Consider the following 23,751-nt stretch of genomic DNA (forward strand, 5'->3'; position numbering starts at 1 on the left):
AGAGGGCTATTTCATAATGATAAATAGGTTAGGATTAGAGTTAGTACTAGAAAGACATAACAACATAAATGTGTATTCACTTAATAACAGAACCCAAAATAAACAAGGCAAAATTCAACAGGGCTAAGGAGAGAAATAGACAATTTCATGATCAAAATTAGAAATTTTACCACCTCTCTAAGCCAGGATCTAAACAAACATTATAAGCCACCTTGAGGCCTAATTGATATTTATAGTATAACATATCCAACAACTGAAGAATGAACATTTTTTTCCAAGTGCACATGAAATACCAAGTTTTTCAAATGTATGAAACACCAAAATAAGTCATACACTGGGCCATAAAACAAGTCTCAATAAATTTAAATGGATTGGAATTACACTGAGTATATTCTGTGAACAAATGAAATAAACAAGAAATCAATAATAATAATAATGTATCTTAGATATCCCCCAAATATTTGGTACTTAAAGAAAACACTCCTGAATAATCCATGGATCAAAGAAGAAAGTAGAAAATATTTTGAACTGACTAATCATGAAAATACAACACATCAAAATATGTGGACTGCAGCTAAAGCAGTGCTTAGAGAGATATTTATAGCTTTTTATGAATATTAGAGAAGAAGAAAGGTCTAAAATAAGTGGCCTATGGATCGTCCTTAAGAAGCTAGATAAAGAAGAGCAAAGTAAACCCAAAGTAAGTACAAGGAAGAAAATAATAAAGATAAGAGCAGACCAACAAAATAGAAAACAATAAGGAAAGTTAACAAAGCCAAAAGTTGGTTCTTGGAAAGGATCAACAAAATTGAAAAATTGGTAGCTATACTGATCAAGAAAAAAAGAGGGGCCGGCCCCATGGCTTAGTGGTTAAGTGCACGCACTCCTCTACTGGTGGCCCGGGTTCGGATCCCGGGCGCACAACGATGCACCGCTTGTCTGGCTATGCTGAGGCCGCATCCCACATACAGCAACTAGAAGGATGTGCAACTATGACATACAACTATCTACTGGGACTTTGAGGGAATAAAGGAGGAGGACTGGCAATAAATGTTAGCTCAGGGCTGGTCTTCCTCAGCAAAAAGAGGATTGGCATGGATGTTAGCTCAGGGCTGATCTTCCTCACACAAAAAAAGGAAAGAAAAAGAAAAAAAGAGCAAGAAAAGAAATGATCAATACCAAGAATGAAAGAGGGATTATTATTATAGATCAAAAATTGACAAATTGGTCAGCATGCCAAATCCTACCCAGGGCCTGTTTTTCTATGCCTTGAGCTAAGAATGGCTTTTACGTTTCGTTTTTTAAAGAGTATGAAAAGAAAGAGAGAGAGAGACCACGTGACAAAAAGAAAGAAAGAAAGAGGGAAAGAGAGAAAGAGAAGGAGAGAAAGAGAGAAGGAAAGAAGGAGGGAAGGAAGGAAGGAGAGAAGGAGAGAAAGAAAGAGAGAAAGCAGAGAGAGAAAGAAAATAAAAAACTTGCAGCAGAGACTACCTGTGGCTTACAAAGCCAAAATATTTACTATCTGCCTTTTACAGAAAAAGTTTGCTGACTGCTCCTATAAATCCTACAGACATTATGAAATAATAAGGAAATATTATGAACAACTGTTGCCAACAAGCTTGACAACTTAGGTGAAATAAATTCTTAGAAAAACACAACTAACCAAAACACACAAGATGAATCAGAAAATCTGAATGGCTCTAAATCCATTAAATAAACTGAATTTGTTATCAAAATACTTCCCACAAAGAAATTCCAGCCCCAGAGAGTTTCCTAGTAACCTCTAGGGGCTGAAGGAATAACACCAATGTTATACAAACACTTTCTGAGAGTAGAAGAAGGACCATTTCCCAACTCACCTTTATAAAGCTGGCAAAAGCCTAATCTAAAGCTTGATAATGAAATTAGAGAAAAAAGAAAATTCAGGCTAACATCCTTCATGAATATAAGTACAAAAATACTTAACAAAATATAAGCAAGTTGAAAATAGCAATATGTAAAAATGATAATACATCATGACCAGTAGGTTTTCTTCCAGGAATGCAAGATTGGTTTAACATTCTAAAATCAATGTAATTCACCATATCAGAGCAATAAAGGAGAAAAGCCAAATGATTATTTCAAGAGATACAGAAAAAGCATTTGACAAAATTCAACAATCATTCACAATAAAATTTTTCAGCAAACTAGGGACAGAAGGTAACTTCCTCAATCAAATAAAGGGCACCTAAAAAAACAAAACAGAACAAAAACATCGCTAACATCACAGTAACGGTAAAATAGTGAATACTTTTCTCCTAATATCAAAAACAAGACAAAGATGTCCACTGTAACCACTTCTATTCGACATTTTATTGGAAATACTAACATTAAAATAAGGCAAGAAAAGGAATAAAGATCAATAAGGAAGACCTAAATCTGTCTCTACTGTCAGATGACGTTGGCTTACGTAGAAAGGCCTAAGGAATCTCTAAAACAACTATTACTTCTATAGGTGAGTTTAGCAAGTTCATAGGATACAAAATTTAGATGGATAGATAGACAATAGACATAGAAAATCAATTCTATTTTTATATTCTTGCGGCAAATAATTGGAAAATGAAATTTAAAAACAATTCCACCTGCAACAGCATCAAAAAACACAAAATACTTAGGAATAAATTTAACAAGGACATGCAATATCTCTCCACTTAAAACTACAAAACATTCTATTAAAAAAAAAAAACTACAGGGGCTGGCCCGGTGGCACAAGCGGTTAAGTGCGTGCGCTCCGCCATGGCAGCCAGGGGTTCACCTATTCGGTTCCCCAGGTGTGCACCGACGCACTGCCTATCAGGCCATGCTGTGGCGGCGTCCCATATAAAGTGGAGGAAGATGGGCATGGATGTTAGCCCAGGGCCAGTCTTCCTCACAAAAAAAAAGAAGAAAAAAAACCTACAAAACAGTGCTGAGAGAAATTTAAATAATTTAAATAGACCTAAATAAATGTTCCTGGATTAGAAGACTCAGTATTACACTGCTGTATGGTATATTTGAAAGTTGTTAACAGAGTAGATCCTAAGAGTTCTCATCACAAGGGAAAAAATATATTTTTCTTTTTTGTGAGATGATGGAAGTTAACTAAACCTATTGCGGTAATCATTTCACAATATGTGTTATTCAAATCATTATGCTGTATACCTGAAACTTATACAGTGCTGAATATCAATTTTATCTGAATAAAACTAGAAAAAAATTTAAATAAAAATAAAAGACTCAGTATTGCTAAGAAATCAAATCTCCAGGGGCCGGCCCCGTGGCTTGCCGGTTAAGTGCGCACCCTTTGCTGCTGGCAGCCCGGGTTCAGATCCAGGGCGCGCACAAACGCACCACTTTTCCGGCCATGCTGAGGCGGTGTCCCACATACAGCAACTAGAAGGATGTGCAACTATGACATACTACTATCTACTGGGGCTTTGGGGAGAAAAAGGAGGAGGACTGCCAATAGATGTTAGCTCAGGGCTGGTCTTCCTCAGCAAAAAGAGGAAGATTGGCATGGATGTTAGCTCAGGGCTGGTCTTCCTCACAAAAAAGAAAAAAAAAAAAGAAATCAAATCTCCCCAAATTGATCAATAGCTTCAACTCAATCTCAGTCATCACCCAACAAGTTTTCTGTGCAAATTGATAATAAGCAGATTAAAAAATTCATATAGACACACCAAAGGCCCAGAATAACCAAAGCAATCTTGAAAAAGAACAAAGTTGAAGAACTCACACAACCTGACCTAAAGACTACAGGAATCAAGACAGTGTGGTAATGGCACAAGAATCTCCAAAAAATAAATAGAACAGAATAGAATGCTCAGAAATAGACTTGCATGAGTATTTGATTTTTTGTCAAAGATGACAAAGCAAGCCAATGGGGAAAGAAAAGTCTTCAATACATGGTGCTGGAATAACTGGATATCTATATAGAACAAAATGAATTCCAAACCATACACCATACTATACCTCATACCATGCACAAAATTTCATTCAATTAATTAAGATTATAGTCCTAAACGTAAAAGCTAAAACCATAGAGCTTTTAAAGGAAAGTATAGGAGAATATTTTCATGACCTGCCAGTAGGCAAAGATTTCTTAGACAAGTCATAAACGATTATTTATAAAAGAAAAAAACTGATAAATTAGACCTCATCAAAATTAAAACTTATGCTCGTCAAAAGACATCGTTGAGAAAATGAATAGGCAAACCACAGAGAAAATATTTTCAAAACATATATCTGATGCTGTATCCAGAATATGCAAAAACATACTTACAACTCAATAACAGTAAGACAAACAACCCAATTAAAATGGGAAAAAGTTTTTAACAGGCATTTCACGGAAGAAAATATACAAGTGGCCAATACAAAAATGAAAAATCACTCCACATCATTAACCGCTTCAGAAAACAGTATGATAGGTTCTTACAAATTTAAGCATACATCTTATGAGCCAGCAATTCCATTCCTAGGTATTTACTCAAGATATATGAAAACATATGCCCACGTAAAGACTTTTACATGAATGTTCATAGCAGGATTATTCACAATAGCACCAAACTGGAAACAATCCAAACGTCTATCAGCAGGAGAATAGACAGTCTGTAGTATATCCATACTATGGAATATTATTCAGCAATAAAAGGAATAAACCCCAGAAACAAAAGAATGAATCTCAAAAAAAAAAAAACACACCGTTATGCTACATGAAAGAAGCCTTCTACAAGACAGTACATGTTATGTGATTCTATTTATAGCAAGTTCTAGAATAGGCAAAACTATAGTGGAAAAATATCAAAACAGTGGTTGCCAATGGAGGTAGTAGTTGCAGGGATTGACTGGGAAGAGGCATGAGGGAACTTTTGGGGTGATAGTAATATTCTATATCTTATAGGAGTTTGAGTTACACAGATGTACATATTTGTCAAAATTCAGAGAATTTATACTTAGAATTTGTTCATGATTCCATATGTAAATTTCATAATTTTTTTAACTGTAAAAATAAATGCTGCTCTCCTAAATTGTTTTCAGCAGGGGTTGGTGGTCTACGGCCTGCCAAAGGCTGAGGTAGTGTGGTGTGGAAAGGGCCCAGACATTAGAGCCAGCCAGACATAAGTTTGAATCCTGGCTCAGCCAGTAGGCTGTGTGTCCTTGGGCAAATTACTTAACTTCTCTGTTTCCTTATGGGTACAAAGGAGACAGTAGCACAATGCTCAACATATAATAAGTGCTCCAAAAATGGTAGCTAATAATAAACTGACGTTTGAGATAACTTGGGGTCACAAAGCCAAAGGTGGTATTACTGTATATCTCATGGACACCACTCCAACCAAGGTGTTAGCCTACTAAGGGTTATATATAAATCTTCCCTGGGATATTTATATTTTCATAAGGTCCCCTGAAGATTAAAACCTTTAAAAAAGTACCCCCATCCCTTTCAAAAAGTAAATGAATGAAGACTTGGAACAGTGCTTGGCTGGTTGTCTCTCAGTTTCCTGAGCTGCACTCACCTCAGGGTCTGTGCCTTCTTCGTAGGAGCGAATGCTGAAGGCTGTACCTTCAAACGTGTGGTCCACCCGCAGGACAGCCAAAGCCAGCCTGTCCACCGTCAAATTGGCTGTCGTCCCAAAAAACTCCATCTTGTGACCAGCGCGCTCGATTATCCTCAGAATTCTGCAAAAAACCGCAGGTAGAGAAGAGCATTCCTACTTTTTTAATGTAAAACCCATTCTCCCTACCAGATTTCCTCACTGTAAGACTTTTCTTTGAGTTTTAATCACTATCTTTATATTGTTTAGGAATTATTAGATAAGACCACTGGCTTTAGAGTCAGACAGGCTGAGTTCTAAATCTTAGCTCCTCTAAATTCTAACTGCGTGGGCAAATAAAATAACCTCAGTGAGCTTCAGTTTCCTCACCTGCAAAATCAGAGGTAACAGTAACACTCGTCTCAAAAGATGGTCTTAAAGGTTAAATGAAATTTTTGTATGTAAAGCCAGATCTTGCAGGGCCTCGTAGGCCAAGAAATGTAGATTTTATTTTACGTTCACTGAGTGATTTTAAAAGCAAGAGAATGACATGATCTGATATATGCATTAAAAGATCATTCTGGGGCCAGCCCCGGTGGCCTAGTGGTTAAGTTCAGCATGCTCCACTTCAGTGGCCCTGAGTGGCCAGGGTTCAGTTCCCAGGTGTGGAACTACACCACTCGTCTGTCAGTGGCCATGCTGTGGTGGTGGCTCGCATACAAAAAGAGGAAGATTGGCAACAGATGTTAGCTCATGGTGAATCTTCCTCAGCAAAAAAAAAAAAAGATCATTCTGGCTGCTATATAGAAGATAGAACATAGAGAGGCAAGAGCAGAGGCAAGGAGGCCTGTTAGGAGGTTATTGTAGAAGGTCAGCTGAGAGAAATGGGGCTAGGACCAGGGTGTTGGTGGTGGTGAAGACAGAGAGACATAGGTGGATTCCAGGAATCTTTAAGAGGTTAAAAAAATTACGTACAGTGCCTCAGATAAGACTTGGTTATTGATTGGCTGTGAGATAGAAGGAGGTAACTAGTATTATTCTCAAGTTTTTTGCTTGAGCACTGGGTGGATGCATTTTCTAGAAATGGGGAATATCGGGGGAGCACCAGGGCTGGGGGAAATAGATGGGAGGTTTGGTTTGGGGTAAATATTTATCTGGAAAGTCACTATCATTAAGGTTCAGTTAGAATTTGAATGCATTCTTTCACAACCGGGATTTGAGTAGGATGACCCCATTGCATTGTACTGAGTGAGCCTTCAATGCATAGCTACCTGACCTTTAAAATTGGTGAGTACTGAATGCAAAGGAATTAATAACAAATATTTTAAATTTTATGAAATAACTTATTTTGCCAACTATTAGTACTTACTCATTGCTTACGTCATGCAGATCAGATGCTGAATTGTTTTGCTTTCCCAAAGCGGCATTGATTATTTGTAACATAATCTGGGTTAGGTTCATACTTATCTCATCACATTGTGAAATATCGAGTACTTTAGAAACAATAATCTTTGTTTCTTCTTCATCCAGAGTGGGGGATTCATTTATCAAATTTAAAATGTGTTCTGCAACTTCATCTGCATTCTCTGGGGAGACAAAATTGAAACGTAAAATCTGCATTACTTAGTTTGGGGCCATACTGGGCTGCTTCCTTCCCTTTAAAAAGTAAAGGCAGTGAAATGGAAATACATACCAAGGTAGCAAAGTTTACAGAAAGAAAACGCAGGACCTCAAGTTCTACAATAGATGGAGTCTCAGTAAATCGCACATAAGTCAAATTTTTATTCATTAAATCCTTTTGTAAACATAACAGGGAGGGCCGGCCCTGTGGCTTAGCGGTTAAGCGTGTGCGCTCCGCTGCTGGCGGCCCGAGTTCGGATCCCGGGCATGCACCGACACACTGCTTCTCCGGCCATGCTGAGGCCGTGTCCCATATACAGAAACTAGAAGGATGTGCAGCTATGACATACAACTATCTACTGGGGCTTTGGGAGGGAAATAAATAAACAAATAAAATCTTAAAAAAAAAACATAACAGGGAAACATTTTTGTCACTGAACAATTATCTTGTAATTAGATTCTAATTAAGACTTTTGAGTATTAGATTGAGTTAAGTAGATCCCACCTGTACTCAAATATCAGCAAACACTCACTCTCTGTTTTCATAATCAAGGATGGTGATTATGTTTTTCTGTCAAGAACAAGCAACCCACAGAACAAAAGCAAATATGGACCACATAACAATAAAAAGCAACTTAATATAGATTTTTCCAGAGAGTAAGAACAACAGATATTAACTCGCCCACTTTTTTCTTCACTTTTTATTATGGAAATTTTCAAACATGCACAAAAGTAGAAAGAATAGTGTAATAAATCCCCGTGTACCTCATGAATCACCTAGCTTCAACAAGCATCAATGAAGAGCTAATCTTGTTTTATCTAGACTCCCATCCACCTTCCCCAAACCCCAGATTATTTTAAAGCAAATCCCAGACATCATATCATTTCATCCATAAATACTTCAGCATGCATCTCTAAAACAAAGGATGTTTGTTTGTCATAACCACAATACCAGTATCATATCTTTTAAAAGTTAGCAATAACACTCAAAATCATCAAATATCCAGTCAGCGCCCAAATGTCCTTAATTGTCTCATAAATGCTTTTTTTTTTTAGGAAGATTGGCCTTGAGCTAACACCTGTGCCAGCCTTCCTCTATTTTGTATGTGGGTCACCCTCACAGCATGGCTGCCGACGAGTGGTGTAGGTCTGCCCCCGGGAACTGAACCCGGGCCGCCAAAGCGGAGCACGCCGAACTCCACCACTAGGCCATGGGGCCGGCCCCACAAATGCTTTTTTAAAATAGTTTTTTAGGGCCGGCCCCATGGCTTAGCGGTTAGGTGCGTGCGCTCTGCTGCTGGTGGCCCGGGTTCGGATCCCGGGTGCGCACTGACGCACCGCTTCTCTGGCCATGCTGGGGCCGTGTCCCACATACAGCAACTGGAAGGATGTGCAACTATGACATGCAACTATCTACTGGGGCTTTGGGGAAAAATAAATAAATAAATAAAATCTTTAAAATAGTTTTTTGTTTGAATTATCACTCATTTTTAAAGTTAAGAGCTTTGTTAAACAAATAATATACAAATTAGATGCTAGTTCAATATAACCCACATCAAGCTGAGCTCCCTTGTGGTGCCCCCCTAGCTTAAAGCACTCACATTCAAGTTCAGTAACCAAAATAATAATGGAAAATAATTGAAAAATACAATCTATTGAGAAAAATTCCAGAGAAAGATTACACTCATAACATACTTAACCCAGGTTACATTACAAATAACCAACTTTGCTTGGGAAAACAAAATAATGTAGCATAAACTTCATTTTCTCTCTCTCTCTCTCTTTCTCTGTTTCTCTCTCTCTCTGTTTCTCTCTCTCTTTCAATGTCCTCCACAATCGACAGCATCTCCCCAAATCTCTCTCTCCTACCCCAAGCTCCCCACAACTTTACCCCCAACACAGCCTGTGCGGGCTATTTTCTTTTTCTCCCCTTTCCCTCTCATTTTCTTGCTTTATTCTCTCTCTCTCTCTCTGCAAATGACTCTGCCCTTGTCAATGTAAATTAAGCAATCTTAACTAAGATCCTCTCAATTCTCCCCCTTAACCATTACCCCAATCTGCCCAACAATGGCTTACGTAGGAACTGAGCTGGCAAAGAGAGTTCTCCCTGAGATGGAAGGAAGTGGGGGGGGGGGGTTGAACAAGGTTGTAATTACTCGAACAAGGCTGCAATTACTTCTAAATTAATATTCTGTCCCTGTTACATCTATCTTCTGGTCAGTTAAAGAACCTGAGAAAACAATAAGGCTAGGGATGGAAGAAAAATATAGCACGCTCATTCACAGATCTTTCTACGGCTCTTATTAAATTGTTCAGGCTTTGTTGTAAATGCGATAGCCAGAGCTGCCAACCTGGGGTCATTATTCTTTGGGCTTCAGTGGTGTGACATTACCTTATGCAGTCCGTGCTGTGGCAGAATGAAAGTAAACAACAGGACAATGGGAGACTAACTATATTGTGGAAAGTAATTATAGATTTTTCATCTAGAGCTATATGGTTTTCAAGCAAAATTTAGGACAAATTAGGCTCATGTGAAAATTCTATGTCCCCAAGCAAAAGCAATAAGAGGAATCCTCCTTTATTAGTTGTAGAATAAATAGATCCCCATGAGTTGAAATAGTTATAATTAATCTGCCAGTAATTGCAACAATCAAAACAATAATAATATCTGTTATTTATTGAGCAATTTCTGTGAGCCAATATTTTAGTTATCTATTGCTGCATAACAAACTACTCCAAAACTTGATGGCTTAAAACAACAATTTATTATTATCCCTCACGGTTCTGTGTGCTGACTGGGCTCAGCTGAGCAGTTCTCACTTGAGGTCTCTCATGTAGTTGCAGTCAGATGGCAGCTGGGACTTGAGTCACCTGAAGGCTAGACTGGGCTGCAAATCCAAGATGGCTCACTCACATGGCTGGCAGTTGATGCTACCATGGACTGGTCAGTTGGGTCAGTTGAGGCTGTTCCCTACACATGGCCTCTCCTGGTGGCTTAGGCTCGGTGGTATGCTGGATCCAGCTTGTGGTGTACTGGAGCCAGCTTCTATCAACTTGTGAGAACCAATTGTTAAATTTTCAGGAATTTTTTGAGCTGGTTGTTAAACACAGCCATTATTAAAAATTAAATTATATAAATGCACAATTAAACAAATTTTATTAAAAACAATGGTGATACTCAAAACTCATCACTTCCTAATTATTTTGCTGCATTTTAATAATCTGTGCTCTTGTGATTATTTACATCTACTGTATCTGGTTGTGCATCTCTTATCAACTTCATTTTCAGTGACTACATTTTGTTCTTTGTATTCAGCCACGGTGGGAGTATTACACTAAGGAAATGAGCAAATGCTACAAATCATTACCTTTTTTGGTAGAGCTAGTTGTTAAACATTTTCCAGCACACCACTGTTTGGGCTGCTTAGAGTATGTATAGTGTCAGGTTTCTGAGAGGAAGAATTCCAAATGAGAGTGTACCAAGAGAAAGGAAGAAGAAACTTCTGGTCCTCCTAAAAGTTAGTCCCATAATTGGCAGTGTCACTACTGCCAAGTTCTATTGGGCTAAGAAGCCACAAGCCAGCCCTGATTCAACTCCCAATTGACAAAGAGAGAATGAATCAATGGTGGGCATTTTGGAGACAAGATATCACAGCAAGGCATTGTACATACATTTTCTTGTTTAATCATCACAATCATCGTATGTGGTAGGTACTAATATTATCCACTTTATACAGACTAAGAAATTAAGGCACAGAGACGTTCTAACCCAGGCCTGTCTAACATCAAAGCTTGAGTTCTTCAATAACACTTTCTACTACAGCATCTGTGCCTTTGTCCTTTTTCTCCATGGTGTTGGGGGTTGGAACGGCTGTGCTTTGCATTCCTTCCCCTGACATCCTGGGAGTTACATTGTTCCCTCTCAATCATGCACTATCCTGCCCTGATGGTGGGATGGACACAGACAGGAGACACTTTCGTGAAAAGTTCAAGCCAACTTCATTAGAGTGTGACGCATCTTCAATATCATAGAGGTAACAAATTTGAGCACAGCAAAGAACCTATAGAACTTTGAAATAAGGGTAACTTCTAACTCTGTGACATTAAGGAGTTACATAAAATGAGCATTTAAGAGGGGAACTGACAAGTTTTTCTCCAACCAAGGTATCTAATGCTTGTCAGCAACATTGAAAACTAAAGAAAATAAACTATTTTAACGTAAATACATTTTTCTTTCCTTTACATTGTACTCCTTTTTCATTAAGCTCCTAACTTACAGGGAGAAGGATTCCTCCAAAGCTAATCAACTCGCGAGTTTACTTTTGAGTTATATACATTACAGCCACCATCCAACTGTCCTCTTCCTCTGCAGTAGATTTTTTTTTATAAAGTGATTTCTGACAGTTAATTTTCTAAAAATCTCAACCCAATGCAATGCTTTTGTTGTTGTTATGGTTGTTTGTTAACGTTTTCTTCCACAGAGGAAATTCTATTGGCATTTCTAAGAAAAATGTGTCACTCAGAAGGAGGGAGGTCAGCATGAAACACAGACCTCTCTATCTTGTCGCCCACTCACTTCAAGCTGCAACATTCCCTATTGCCCTGACTCATGATTTCGGATCTAGAAACCATCAGAGCTATGCTTGCTTTCCTAATTCTTCTAGATATTCCTTGGCAAGGATCTCAAATTTACATCTTCTGCAAGGAAGACAAGTCTGAGAAGTTCACTGCCTCAAGGCAATTCCCTGGCTCTTCTGCGAGGCACTGGAATGCCTGTGCCTCAATTTCCAACTATTCCTTATGGGAGGGACCCACTTTATGCAGGAAAGTCATGCCTGACAAAGTGTGTATAAACTGAAATTCTATGAGGAAGACTTTTATGCGTACTTTAAAAACACTGATAAAGAGGGGCAGGACTTTCAGAATGGTGCTATAAAGAGGGGTTTGGGAACAAGTTCTCCAAGAAAGACATCTATTATGCTAGCAAAATTAACAAAGACAATCATTCAAAGTCTCTGGAGATTGATGGGAGGGCTTACAACAAATCGAGATGCATTTATTCAACAAAATCTACAAAAACTTGTAAGTACAGTGGGAGGCCATGGCATTTGAACTAGGAACTGCACCCATTCCCCACAGGTCTGCCTTGTGGAAGAATTGTTCCATTGCATTAGACAGCCACGTGGCAGTTACCATCTCCCCCAGGTCCCTGGGGTGGAAGAACTATTCTGAGTGGATTTGACAACCAGTGAATATTGGCAGTTCCCATCTTTCCAACTCTGGGCTGTGGAAGATCCATACTGAGCAGTGGCAGCAGCTGAGTGCCAGCAATAAGTTCTCCCTCCCTGGAAATACACACATAGTTCCCACTCCATAGGGAAGACCCTGGTGAAGGGCGCATTCACCACTACCACCACCCCTCAAGCTCTTGCCCCATAAGACAGATATTTTGCCCAGAAGAGGGTAGGAGAAAACCTCAAAGACTGGCAATACTCTGCCCCTGCCAAGGGGACAGACTTTAATTGGATCAGACTGTGGAGCAATTTATGCCCCAGGGTTTTGTCAAAAACAACAGAGCAATCAACTAGCAACTAGGAGGCTAACGGCTGGGTGTGATACCAATAGAGGCAGACCAGCCAGAAGCTCAGTGGGGAGATCAGAGAAAGGGACAGTCAGAGAGAACCCAGTTTGAACCACAGTCATCCTTGGTGGTCAGGGAAATTGTGTACACGCCCAAGGCTGCATCTTCTAAGGAGCAACATCAGAGGACGTACACTTCAGGGGAAATAAATTTCACTAAACTAGTCTAGCCAATGGCATTTTTTACAGAAATATGAAAAGCAGTTCTAAAATTCATATGGGACCACAAAAAAACCCGAATAGCCAAATCAACCTAGAAAAAGTAGAACAAAGGCACCATACTCCTTGATATCAAACTATATCACAAAGCTACAATAATCAAAACAGTATGGTACTGGTACAAAGACAGACATATAGACCAATGGAACAGAAGAGAGAGCCCAGAAATAAATCCACCCATATACCATCAACTGATCTTCAACAAGGGTGCCAAGAATACACAATGGAGAAAGAATAGTCTCCTTAACAAATGGTGTTGGGGAAACTGGATATCCACATGCAAAAGAATGAAATTGTACCCTTGCATTACACCCTATACAAAAATCAATTCAAAATAGATTTAAGACTTAAAGGTAAGACCTGAAACACTAAAACTCCTAGAAGAAAACATAAGGGAAAAGCTTCATGACATTGATCTTGGCAACGATTTCATGGATCTGACACCAAAATCACAGGCAACAAAAACAAAGATAAACAAGTGGGACTACATGAAATAAAGCTTCTGCACAGCAAAGGAAACTGTCAACAGAGTGAAAAGACAACCTATGGAATGGGAGCAAATTTTTGCAAACCATATATCTGATAAGAGGTTAATTGCCAAAATAAACAAAGAACTCCTACAACTCAATAGCAAAAAGACCAAATAACCTGATTAAAAATGGGCTAAGGACTTGAGCAGACATTTCTCAGAAGAAGACATACAAAAAGCCAATAGATATATGAAAAGGTGCTCTACATCAGTAATCATCAAGGAAATGCAAATCAAAACCACAATGAGATATCATTTCATAACTGACAGGACAATTATTATTAGAAATCAAGAAATAACAAGTGTTGGCGAGGATGTGGAGAAAAGGAAACCCTCAAACACTGTTGGTGGAAATATAAATTGGTACAGCTATTATGGAGATTCCTCAAAAATTAAAAATAGAACTACCATATGATCCAGCAATCCCACTTGTGTGTCTATATCCAAAGGAAATAAAATCACTATCTCGAAGAGATATCTGCACTCCCATGTTCATTGCAGCATTATTCACAATAGTCAAGATATGGAAACAACCTAAGTGTTTGTCAACAGATAAAGAAAATGTGATATATATATAATGGAATATTATTCAGATTTTAAAAAGAAGGAAATCCTGCCATTTGCAACAACATGGATGTACCTTGAGAACATTATGCTAAGTGAAATAAACCAGACAGAGAAAGATAAATACTGCATGATCTCACTTATATGTGGAATCTAAAATAGTCAAACTCACAGAAGCACAGAGTAGAATGGTGGTTGCCAAGGGCTGGGAGAGGGGGAAATGGGGAGATGCTAATCAATAGGCATAAAGTTTCAGTTAAGCAAGATGAATACGTTCTAGAGATATGCTGTACAACATCGTACCTATAGTCAATAAGAATGTATTGCACACTTAAAAATTTGTCAAGAGGGTAGATCTCATGTTAAGTGTTCTTACTATAATAAAATTAAAAGAAGAAAGAAAGAAAGTAGATTAGAGGTTTCCAGGGGCTGGGGGTAGGGGGAAATGGAGAGTGACTTCTAATGTGTACCGAGTTTCTTTTTGGAGTGATTAAAATGTTCTGGAATTAGTGGTGATGGATGCATAATCTAGTGAATATACTGGAAACCATGGAATTGTACACATTAAATGGGTGAATTTTATGATATGTGAATATCTCCATAAAAAATGTTTTAAACTACATTGAGATATCAATTTCTGCTTATCAAATCACCAAAGATCCAAAAGCCTGATAACACGCTGTGTTGATGAAGGTGTTCTGAAACAAGCACTTTCATACCTTGCAAGCAGCAGTATAAATTGGTGCGACTATTACAGAGAGCACTTTGACGCCATCAAAAGTATGATTGACTCAGCAATTCTACTTTTAGGAGTTTATGCTTCAAGTACACCCCACTTGCACAAAATGACATATATACGATATCCATTACAGCAGTTTTTAAAAACCAAAACGTTGTCAACAACTTAAATGTCCCATCCATAAAAAGTAAGTTAAAGAAATAAACTGTGACATATCCATGCAGTATAATACAGTGCAGTGCAAAAAGAATGAGGAAGCTCTTTACGTAATAATATAATAGTTTCTGCAATATATTGATAAGAGAAAAAAGCAATGTGCAGAACAGCATGTATAGCATGCTTCACTTTGCGTACAAAAAGGGAGGGAGACTATATATATGTATTTTGTATGTATGGAATATATATATGTTTCCTCGCAAATGCATAAAATATCTCTGTGTAACTGAGTAACTGAATGGCTGGGTTCAGCCATATTCAGTAATAGTAACTGAATGGCTGGGTTCAGCGATGGGAAGATGTTTCACTGTATATCCTTTTTTTTTTTTCAATTGAACTATGTGAAGTATTATCTATTAGAACTGTTTAAAATTTTTTAAATGGAAAATAATAGTCAAAAATTATAAAATAAAAAACATTATAAAACAAATAAAAAACACTGATAGTCCTAACTTATCATGTCCCACCCCCACTTCCACCAATATTAACCACCTAGTCTCTGAAATTGGATTGCTGTAAGATAGAGTTTCCTACATGAGGTTTGACCATACTCTCTGGTCTCGGGTCAAGTAGACAAACTAACTGAGGTTCCATTATTTCTCTAATGTGCACAGAACACTCTTACCGTCACTTATGGTAATATTAGCAAGATCCACAATCTTATTAGGAAGTTCTTGAAGCAATTTGCATTGTGTAAGCTTTGGTTTTTCCCACTGAGATTTGCCAGTGTCGATACTGATTGAGCTGAAAAAGAGAGGAAAGAGGAAGAAAAAGGTTTCTCATTGGAGGATGAGGCCAGAATAGTCTTAAAGCAAATGGTGAGGGAGCACAGTGTATCTTTGATATGCTTCTCCTTCACCCACTCCCAGCCTCCTGGCTGAGATAGCAAAGGCGGGAGCCCAGTGTTTGTCAAGTGAAGAAAACTTTGCTGTTGGGGAGAAACCAAATCTAGGGTGCCCCATGCAGGAGGTGTAAACAGACAAGAGAGCCCAAGATAGGGCACGGCAATGTCCAGTGGACCAAGAGTCAAGGCAGAGATTTTGGCCCTCTGGACATGACTCTTTACCCTCACTTTCCCTTCTTAACCCCATTTTAAGAGGAAATTCCTGTTAGAATGTGGTCTCTATCTCAGCATATTGATTTACTCAAGGCAATTAGTATAGCACGCTCAGTAGCTCATTGGCTTTCATGATCTACCCTCACCTATGCCTCATCCAATTCAACCCAGTTCATTTCAAGTCCACTAACACATTTATTGAGCACCCACTATATTCTAGGACTGATAACAGGTAGTACAGACAAACAGAGCAGGATCTCACCTCTCGAGGAGCTTGTCACTTGGTGGTTTGAGATTGTAAATGTAAACTACATTTGTTAGGCAAGATATGAGATGAAAAGCTGTATAAACAAAACTGAATCTATCAAGCCTCCAAGCAGGGAGAACTTTTATTTGCAACTTTTGAGCTGAGCTGGGCCCTGAAAGGACAGAGATGGAGAAAGGAGCCCCCCACCCCTCCCAAAGCAGAGCAAATAGCACTAGCTATTTGAGACATGAGGAAGCACCCATTGAATCCACAATGGCAAATGGCCCTTTTTGGCCAGAACACACAATAAAGAAGGGAGCCTGTGGGTCTTGAGTACTGTATTTAGGGGTTTGGAGTTCATTCTTGAGGCAATGTGGAACCAGAGCAAGAGAGTGACGTGATGGCGGCTATACTTGAGGAAAATCACGCTGGTAGCAGTATGGAGTATAGCTGGGTGGTAGTGGACAGTTAGAAGGCAAGGAGACTGCCCTGATATTAGGCGAGAGATAGTAAGAGCCTGGACCAGGGTAGTGGCGCTGGGGTTGGAAAGGAGAGGCTAGATGTGAGCTCTGATCGTGACCATAAAAGCCGCGGGATTTGCTGACTGATTAGATGTAGGAAGGAAGGGGTAGGATACAGTCCAAGATGTCGCTTCCAAAAGAGAGCTTTTAACCCTCTGTCAAAACCTGCTGCCCCTCTGGTCTGCCCACTTAAGTTAATGGCATAAACCATTAACAGCAGAGAGTAAGAAAAGAGGGGCTGATGGTTTTAAAAAGCAAAATGATAAAGTCAACAATAGAAGAGTGATTTAGTAAATTATTATGGCCCATCAACGAGGTAGCTTCCGAGGCAGTTTTTCAAAATGGTCATTAAAAAGATGAATGGAAAATGTTGGATAAACCATTGAGGGAAAGGGTAAATGACGTTAATGATACTAGGACGGTGATTACCACTACATAAAACTTAAAGGCACACAGTGAAAGGCCAGATGACAAAATACACCAACCTAAAAACAGCTGTGTTCAGGTGGTAGGACTATGGATGACCTTTTTCTCTTTTATCTTCTTGAAATTTTTTTCTGGAGTGTTATTATGTTGCATGTGTATGCTTAAGTAGGTCCAAAAGGTGAAAGAAAGAAAGAAAAGCAGTGGGGGGTGGGGAGCATGCTCAGACAAATGACATAGAAACATGCCACTAATTAAGTGGATCCTTGTGTATTTGAACTAGCAATTAGAGTTTGGCCGGTACATACCAGATTCTAGTAGCATTTCCATCTTCATTTTTTATGCATCTAGTTTGGGCTGTCTCAGTAGGATTGGTTAAGGGCCACTTATATGTCCCTTTGTATTTAGAGACTGTTTCATCGGCTTTGCACTTTCCTGGTTCTACAGAGAAAATGGACACATATTTTAAGGGCAAAAGGCACTTAAAATATCATGAACATCCATTATGACCCATCATTATTACCCTGTGCATAAACATCAGCAAATAAAAGACGAAACTTTTTCTGCCAGGCCATTTAAACCAGGCTTCACTGAAAATAGCATTAAATAGCGTCTTTTTTAAAAAAATAAGCCTCCCAGTACACATTTAGTCCTTTTCATTAAAACTACCAACTCACAAGACAGTTTTTTTTTTTTAAGAATGATACACATGCATTGAAAAAAATTCAAGCCACACAAAGGGGTATAGAGTAAAAATCAAAAGTCCCCACCTGCCAATTGCCCTCCTTCTGAGGTACCTACTGTTAATAGTTTGAGGTGCAATGACAGGAGTCTAAAGGCTGACTTCTCTTTCTGGATGGCTCCTCCCTTCTCAATGGACTCTGGAGCGGATTTGATTTTAGTAAACGTAATGTACTTGCCATCACCAGGATAGATAGGGAAGCTCTGTTCTGATGTTGGTGCTGAGGGCAAGATTTTGTTGCCAAGTGTTGTCACATTAAGGGAGATGTGACCTGGCTAAGTTTATGCGATAAGTTCCCAGGTATTGACAGAGTGCCCAGAGAAGTGGCCCAGCCAGCCTGGCCCAGCCATCCCCTTCTCCTCTCAGAGGGAGGATGAGAGGTTCCTTTTTCTCGCTCTCAGGACACATTCATAAGTGTCATTTGCGTGGTGGGCTCTGCCCGTGGCTTCCACACTTCTCTGCCTCCATCTCACTCTCATCCTTTCACAATCACAGCCTGCCCTCTGCTACTTAATTAGTTTGTTGCCAAGAATTATGCATTCTAATGCCTATGTGTGTTATCTGGGTTAGCTCAATGTTTTTACCTCAGTCTATTGGGGAAAAGGAAGAAAGCGGGCAGCAATGGGAAGGAGGCAGAGTGGCCTGGTAACCGTTCTCTTTTACCATTAAAGCCTTGCTAGTCTAAAAAGAAAATGCCCATGAGAGAAATTCTGGACTGTTCCCAGATCACTTTCCAAGATGAATATGCTGGCTAAATCAATCAATAAATTAGCAAGTATCTATTAGGCAGCTATTGTGTGTAACGAGGAAGCTCTCCAGGGCTTTGGGAATTTACGCAAGAAAGACAATCCTCCCACCCCACTGATAGACTGGCCACTGCTGATATCCAGAGCTGACTAACCGTCTCTGGTAACCCCTCTGGCACTCTATTTTTTTATAAGCTCTTAAAGGTAGAAAGGTTGTCAGGGCATGCGGGCACTGAGGATGTGGAAAGGAACCTGAAGACAACTTCTCTCCCCTCTGAACTCAGGATCTCTTACTATGTATGCATTATGAGCTTTATAATAAAAGGAGTGAATTCATATGGAAATACCCCCTCCAAAATTACCTAGTTTCGTCACTACGACGTGTTCAGACTTTACTAATAGCGTCAATTGATCTTGTGTGAAGTTTCCATGCGTGAGGTTGCCATGTATTCTACTTTTGATCCTTCTAATCAATTCAATGGATACTAAAGAAGAGTTGGCCTTTATGATGACCTGACAAACACAGCTAAAAAGCAGAGAAAAAAAGAAAGATGTTGCAGTTATGTCAGCAGAGTGCAACTCGGCCTGTGGTGCTAAAATTCAGAACAGATGACTCAACTGGTAGTCCATAAATATTAAACATTTTACAGCTATTAAGTGGCAAATCTTAAGAAAAGATGGAAGACAGCATATTGAAATCTTCTGATAAATATTCTTGTATCCAAAACAAACAACAAAAACCCCATTTTCGAAACAATGGTCAGCAACATTTGCCTTATGTTGAAACTGACTAGCCATGCAATTTCTCTAGGAGTTTGTGATAATTAATAGAGAGGATGAAGTACTCAGGATTTATCACTACAGGGAAAACCTTTTATCCTAGTCTCCAATTTATCCATCATTACTGCGATAAGGCAAATAGGGACATGCTCAATTAGTCTGTAAAGATGTGTTCTGTAGAAGGCCTATTTCTGTAACAGAATAATAATGATGGTAGTGATAATGATAGTAGCTAACATTTGTAGAGCTCTTGCCTCGTGTGTTTTGATTCATGTTATGCTCACAACAAGCTTATGAGGTGGTGCTATTATTATTCCCATTCTACGGATAAGGGAACTGAGCCTTAAGCAAGGTCACAAAGACTTAGTATTTCATTTCTGAATATTCTGTCCACTAAAAGATATGTTATGAAAGAATAGGGCTGTCCTTGACCTCACCCTCTGTAGCGAGGTCCTCTAACACTCTAAATTCCTCTACTATTCCATTACAGAGCACATTTCAGATTCACAAACTTACTTATACCTTTTCTCCATTTCCATTTGTAGATACATCTTCTTGAAGAATACATTTATTATGTTTCCTACCTGCTGTTGAAAGTTAGATGTGCCTGTGTTGACTCAAAATTTCTCTCTATGTCTGATCTAAGCCATGCCTCCCCCTCCACTGATCATATCTGGTGAAGTCCCTGCTCATCCTACCCATTCCAGTTAGAGCCTATCTCTTCTCAGCTTTCACCTTTCCAGTCTGAAGAGGAGTCCTCATTTTTAAACCTCTCCTCTTGCTGCAACAGACCCTCTACTTTTAGCACCCTGAACATTTCAGTGACCTTTCCATGAGCCTCCTTTCACTAATATGTCCTTCTTGAGTGGCGTCAAGCAGACCAACAATAGCCAGTCTTCCAGGAGAAGCTGGATCACGAGTCTACAGGACTGAGGCTGCTTTCCGTGTTGTTTTCTCAATTTCCCTGGTCAGTATTTCCTGGACTTTTTTGACAACAACAAACACTTTATTCCCCCATCCCCAAATTATGACCACTTTGGACCCCATTTTCTCTTCGCTACAAAGAGGCAGCTGGCAGGCTGCTAGGCTGTGCTGTGACCAACCGAAACAACTTATTTCACGAAAGTAAGAGCCCAATTACAGCATCTGTAAAATAACCACTGGGTACTTTGATCTCCATCTGACAACTCTGACCAACAGGCTGCACATACAGAATTAAATGGAAGGAAAATCAGAACTAAATGTACCAGCTATGAATAAACTCAGCTCCTACCTGTATGGTACATGGGAAATTGTAGCCATTCCTTGCCCTTCTCTCTGTTCCAAATAATGCAAAAGAAAAGTACATAGTCACTGAAATCTATAAACAAAGGTCACAATTGAGTACAGGGCTTATTGTCAACAACAACGATCATAATTATATTTTGCATTTATGAAACACATTGCCATTTGCAAATCACCCTCAAAAACATCAATGCATTTAGTCCTCACACTAACCCTGTAGGGTGGGCAATGCAGGGATTGTCACCCCATTTTCCAGATAAGGAAGCTAAGTCTCAGAGAAGTTAAATGATCTGTCCAGTATCACACAGCTGATGAGTCACAGAACTTGGAGCAGAATCTAAACCTTCTGGATCTGGATCCTAACATGGTGATGACAATAGTAAACACTACCAAGCATTTACTATGCTCTATGTCTTGTGCTAAGCACTTTACATAAATTATTCCAGTCCGTCTTTCCAACAGCCTTGTGAGGAATGATAATATTGTTATCCCCATTTTACAAATGAGGAAACTGAGGCACAGAGAGGTTAATCAAGTTTCCCAAGGTCTCACAGTCAGGAAGTGGAAGAACAGGGATTCTAACCAAGGCAGCCTTACTCTGGGGACCACATGATCACCAAAAGGCTTTTACACCTATTATTTGAGAGGAATTTTAGTTATGTCATGTTATCTATAATGTATTCAATAAAAAAAATTCTAACTCAGCTATTTACAGAAAGTATTTTTTTTTGGTTTTGGTTTTGGTTTGTTTTTTTTTTGCTTGAGGAAGATTAGCCCTGAGCTAACATCTGTGCCAGTCTTCCTCTATTTTGTATGTGGGATGCTGTCACAGCATGGCTTGATGAGCAGTGTGTAGATCTGCACCCAGGATCCGAACCGGTGAACCCCGAGCTGCCAAAGCAGAGTGCGTGAACTTAACCACTACACCACTGGGCCAGCCTCTATAGAAAGTATTTTAAATGATGGCAGATAAATTGGAATGCACTATAGGCTTGATTGTATTTTGTATGGTCAAAATATCTCATATTTAAATACCTTAAAAGCTGTGTGCTTACTATCCTTTCAGCGTCTAACATTGTAAAGTTTTGACACCCTGGAATAAGTACTGAGAATTGGGGCAAGGATGATGGGAGATAGTTTTGTCACACTCTGACTTCACATCTATAAAAATAGAGGGTAGATTTATTATGTGAATGTCAGTTTTGCAAACAATTGTGTCACTCTTGGAAGAACCAGGCTTTTTTGCAAGATGTCTACAACCAAGAAATTCTATTTACCATTTACAATCCCAAAGTCATTCTAACACTCTCATAGCCCACAAAATGCGCCTCAAAAAACTGCCACATAGATCGTTGAGAAAAGCGAAGGATGGTTTTCTCAATGGGTTCTTGTGCAGATCCCAAGGAGAGTGATGTAATTTGACCCTCAGTTATCACAATCGAGCCTTGCCTGATAATATACACTTGGATGGAAGACCTATTTACTTACATCTAATCAGGTATAAAATGGATTACAAGTAGATTCGTTTTGAAAAATTACTTACAAAACTTTGGTCCATGATTATTTCTTCTTCCACTTCCTCAGAAGTGTCTCTGTATCAAAAGCATCAAAAAATTATAGAAAAATGAAATACAGTACCAAGTACACAAGGGCACAAGTTCAGGAGAAAGGAAACTCTGAGGCAGAACAGTAGAATCTCCCGGCTTGAAATTCAACTAGTACTATGGATCCAAGAAAACACTTCAAAAGAGCTTGGTCATTATTTCCACACCAAAGTGGTGGTAGGCCTTTGACTCAGCAATCCCACTTCCAGGAATCTATCCCATAATAGTACTGGCAAGGGTGCATAAAAATATATGTACAAGGGTGGAAATAACTGAAATGTCCAGCACTAGGTAATTGGATAAATACACTGTGGCACACCCATATGAAAGAATCCTATGCAGTCATTAAAATGAATAAACTAAATCTGTACGTATTGGCCTGAAAAAATGTACATGATGTATTCTAAAGCAAGAAAAGAAAGTTGTAAACAGTATGTAGAGTAGGATTCCATTCTCTTAGTAAATGCGTGGCAACAAATCTAGAGGAATATATGAAATAAGCTATTAACTAGAGCTCTTAGAGGGGTGGGGAAAGGTGGGTTTCTGGATATTTTCACTATCCATGTTATATATTTCTGTAAAGCTCTAAGATTTTACAATGGCCACATTATACTTTTGTAATAAGGAAAAATAATAGACACAATTTTTTAAAAGAATGTTGTATACTTCAGACATCCCCAATTTTCATTTTTTGAGGAAGATCAGCCCTGAGCTAACATCCATACCAATCCTCCTCTTTTTGCTGAGGAAGACAGGCTCTGAGCTAACATCTACTGCCAATCCTCCTCCTTTTTTGTCCCTTATTCTCCCCAAAGCCCCAGTAAATAGTTGTATGACATAGTTGCACATCCTTCTAGTTGCTGTATGTGGGACGCCGCCTCAGCATGGCCGGACAAGCAGTGTGTCGGTGCACGTCTGGGATCCGAACCCAGGCCACCAGTAGCGGAGCGCGCACTTAACTGCTAAGCCACAGGGCCGGCCCCCTCCAATTTTCTCTTAATAAGCTACCTTGGATTTACTTCCATTACTTTCTATGAACCTTCTTGAACCTATTTATATTTGAACATACAAGAGAAACTAAAATCCCAGTGTATGGAAGACAGGCAGTCACATTTAATGTTTTAAAAAATAGCTTCTCATGGTTTACCAGAGCCATGCCTATTTTTTCAAAGGGCTTCTTCTGGATGTTTCTTTAACAGGGAACTAATATATATGCAGGGCAAGAGTGGAGGAAATATTTCTCAGATGACCAATTGCCTTTGTCATGG

General features: G+C 39.1%; 1 protein-coding gene across 1 annotated transcript in view; it reads right to left on the reverse strand.

Annotated features, from left to right (window-relative positions):
• Positions 1 to 23,751, reverse strand: part of ADGRG4 (adhesion G protein-coupled receptor G4) — a 92,763-nt gene that overhangs the window by 33,530 nt on the left and 35,482 nt on the right. Inside the window, 7 exon segments of the mRNA XM_004441654.2 lie at positions 5,535 to 5,697; positions 6,922 to 7,138; positions 15,705 to 15,823; positions 17,636 to 17,768; positions 19,178 to 19,341; positions 20,869 to 20,948; positions 22,423 to 22,454. Of these exon segments, the coding sequence (XP_004441711.2) occupies positions 5,535 to 5,697; positions 6,922 to 7,138; positions 15,705 to 15,823; positions 17,636 to 17,768; positions 19,178 to 19,341; positions 20,869 to 20,948; positions 22,423 to 22,454 (908 nt within the window).

The sequence above is a fragment of the Ceratotherium simum genome, chromosome X, assembly GCF_057802395.1.
Source record: "Ceratotherium simum simum isolate JZ-2026a chromosome X, ASM5780239v1, whole genome shotgun sequence".
NCBI classification, from domain to species: domain Eukaryota; kingdom Metazoa; phylum Chordata; class Mammalia; order Perissodactyla; family Rhinocerotidae; genus Ceratotherium; species Ceratotherium simum.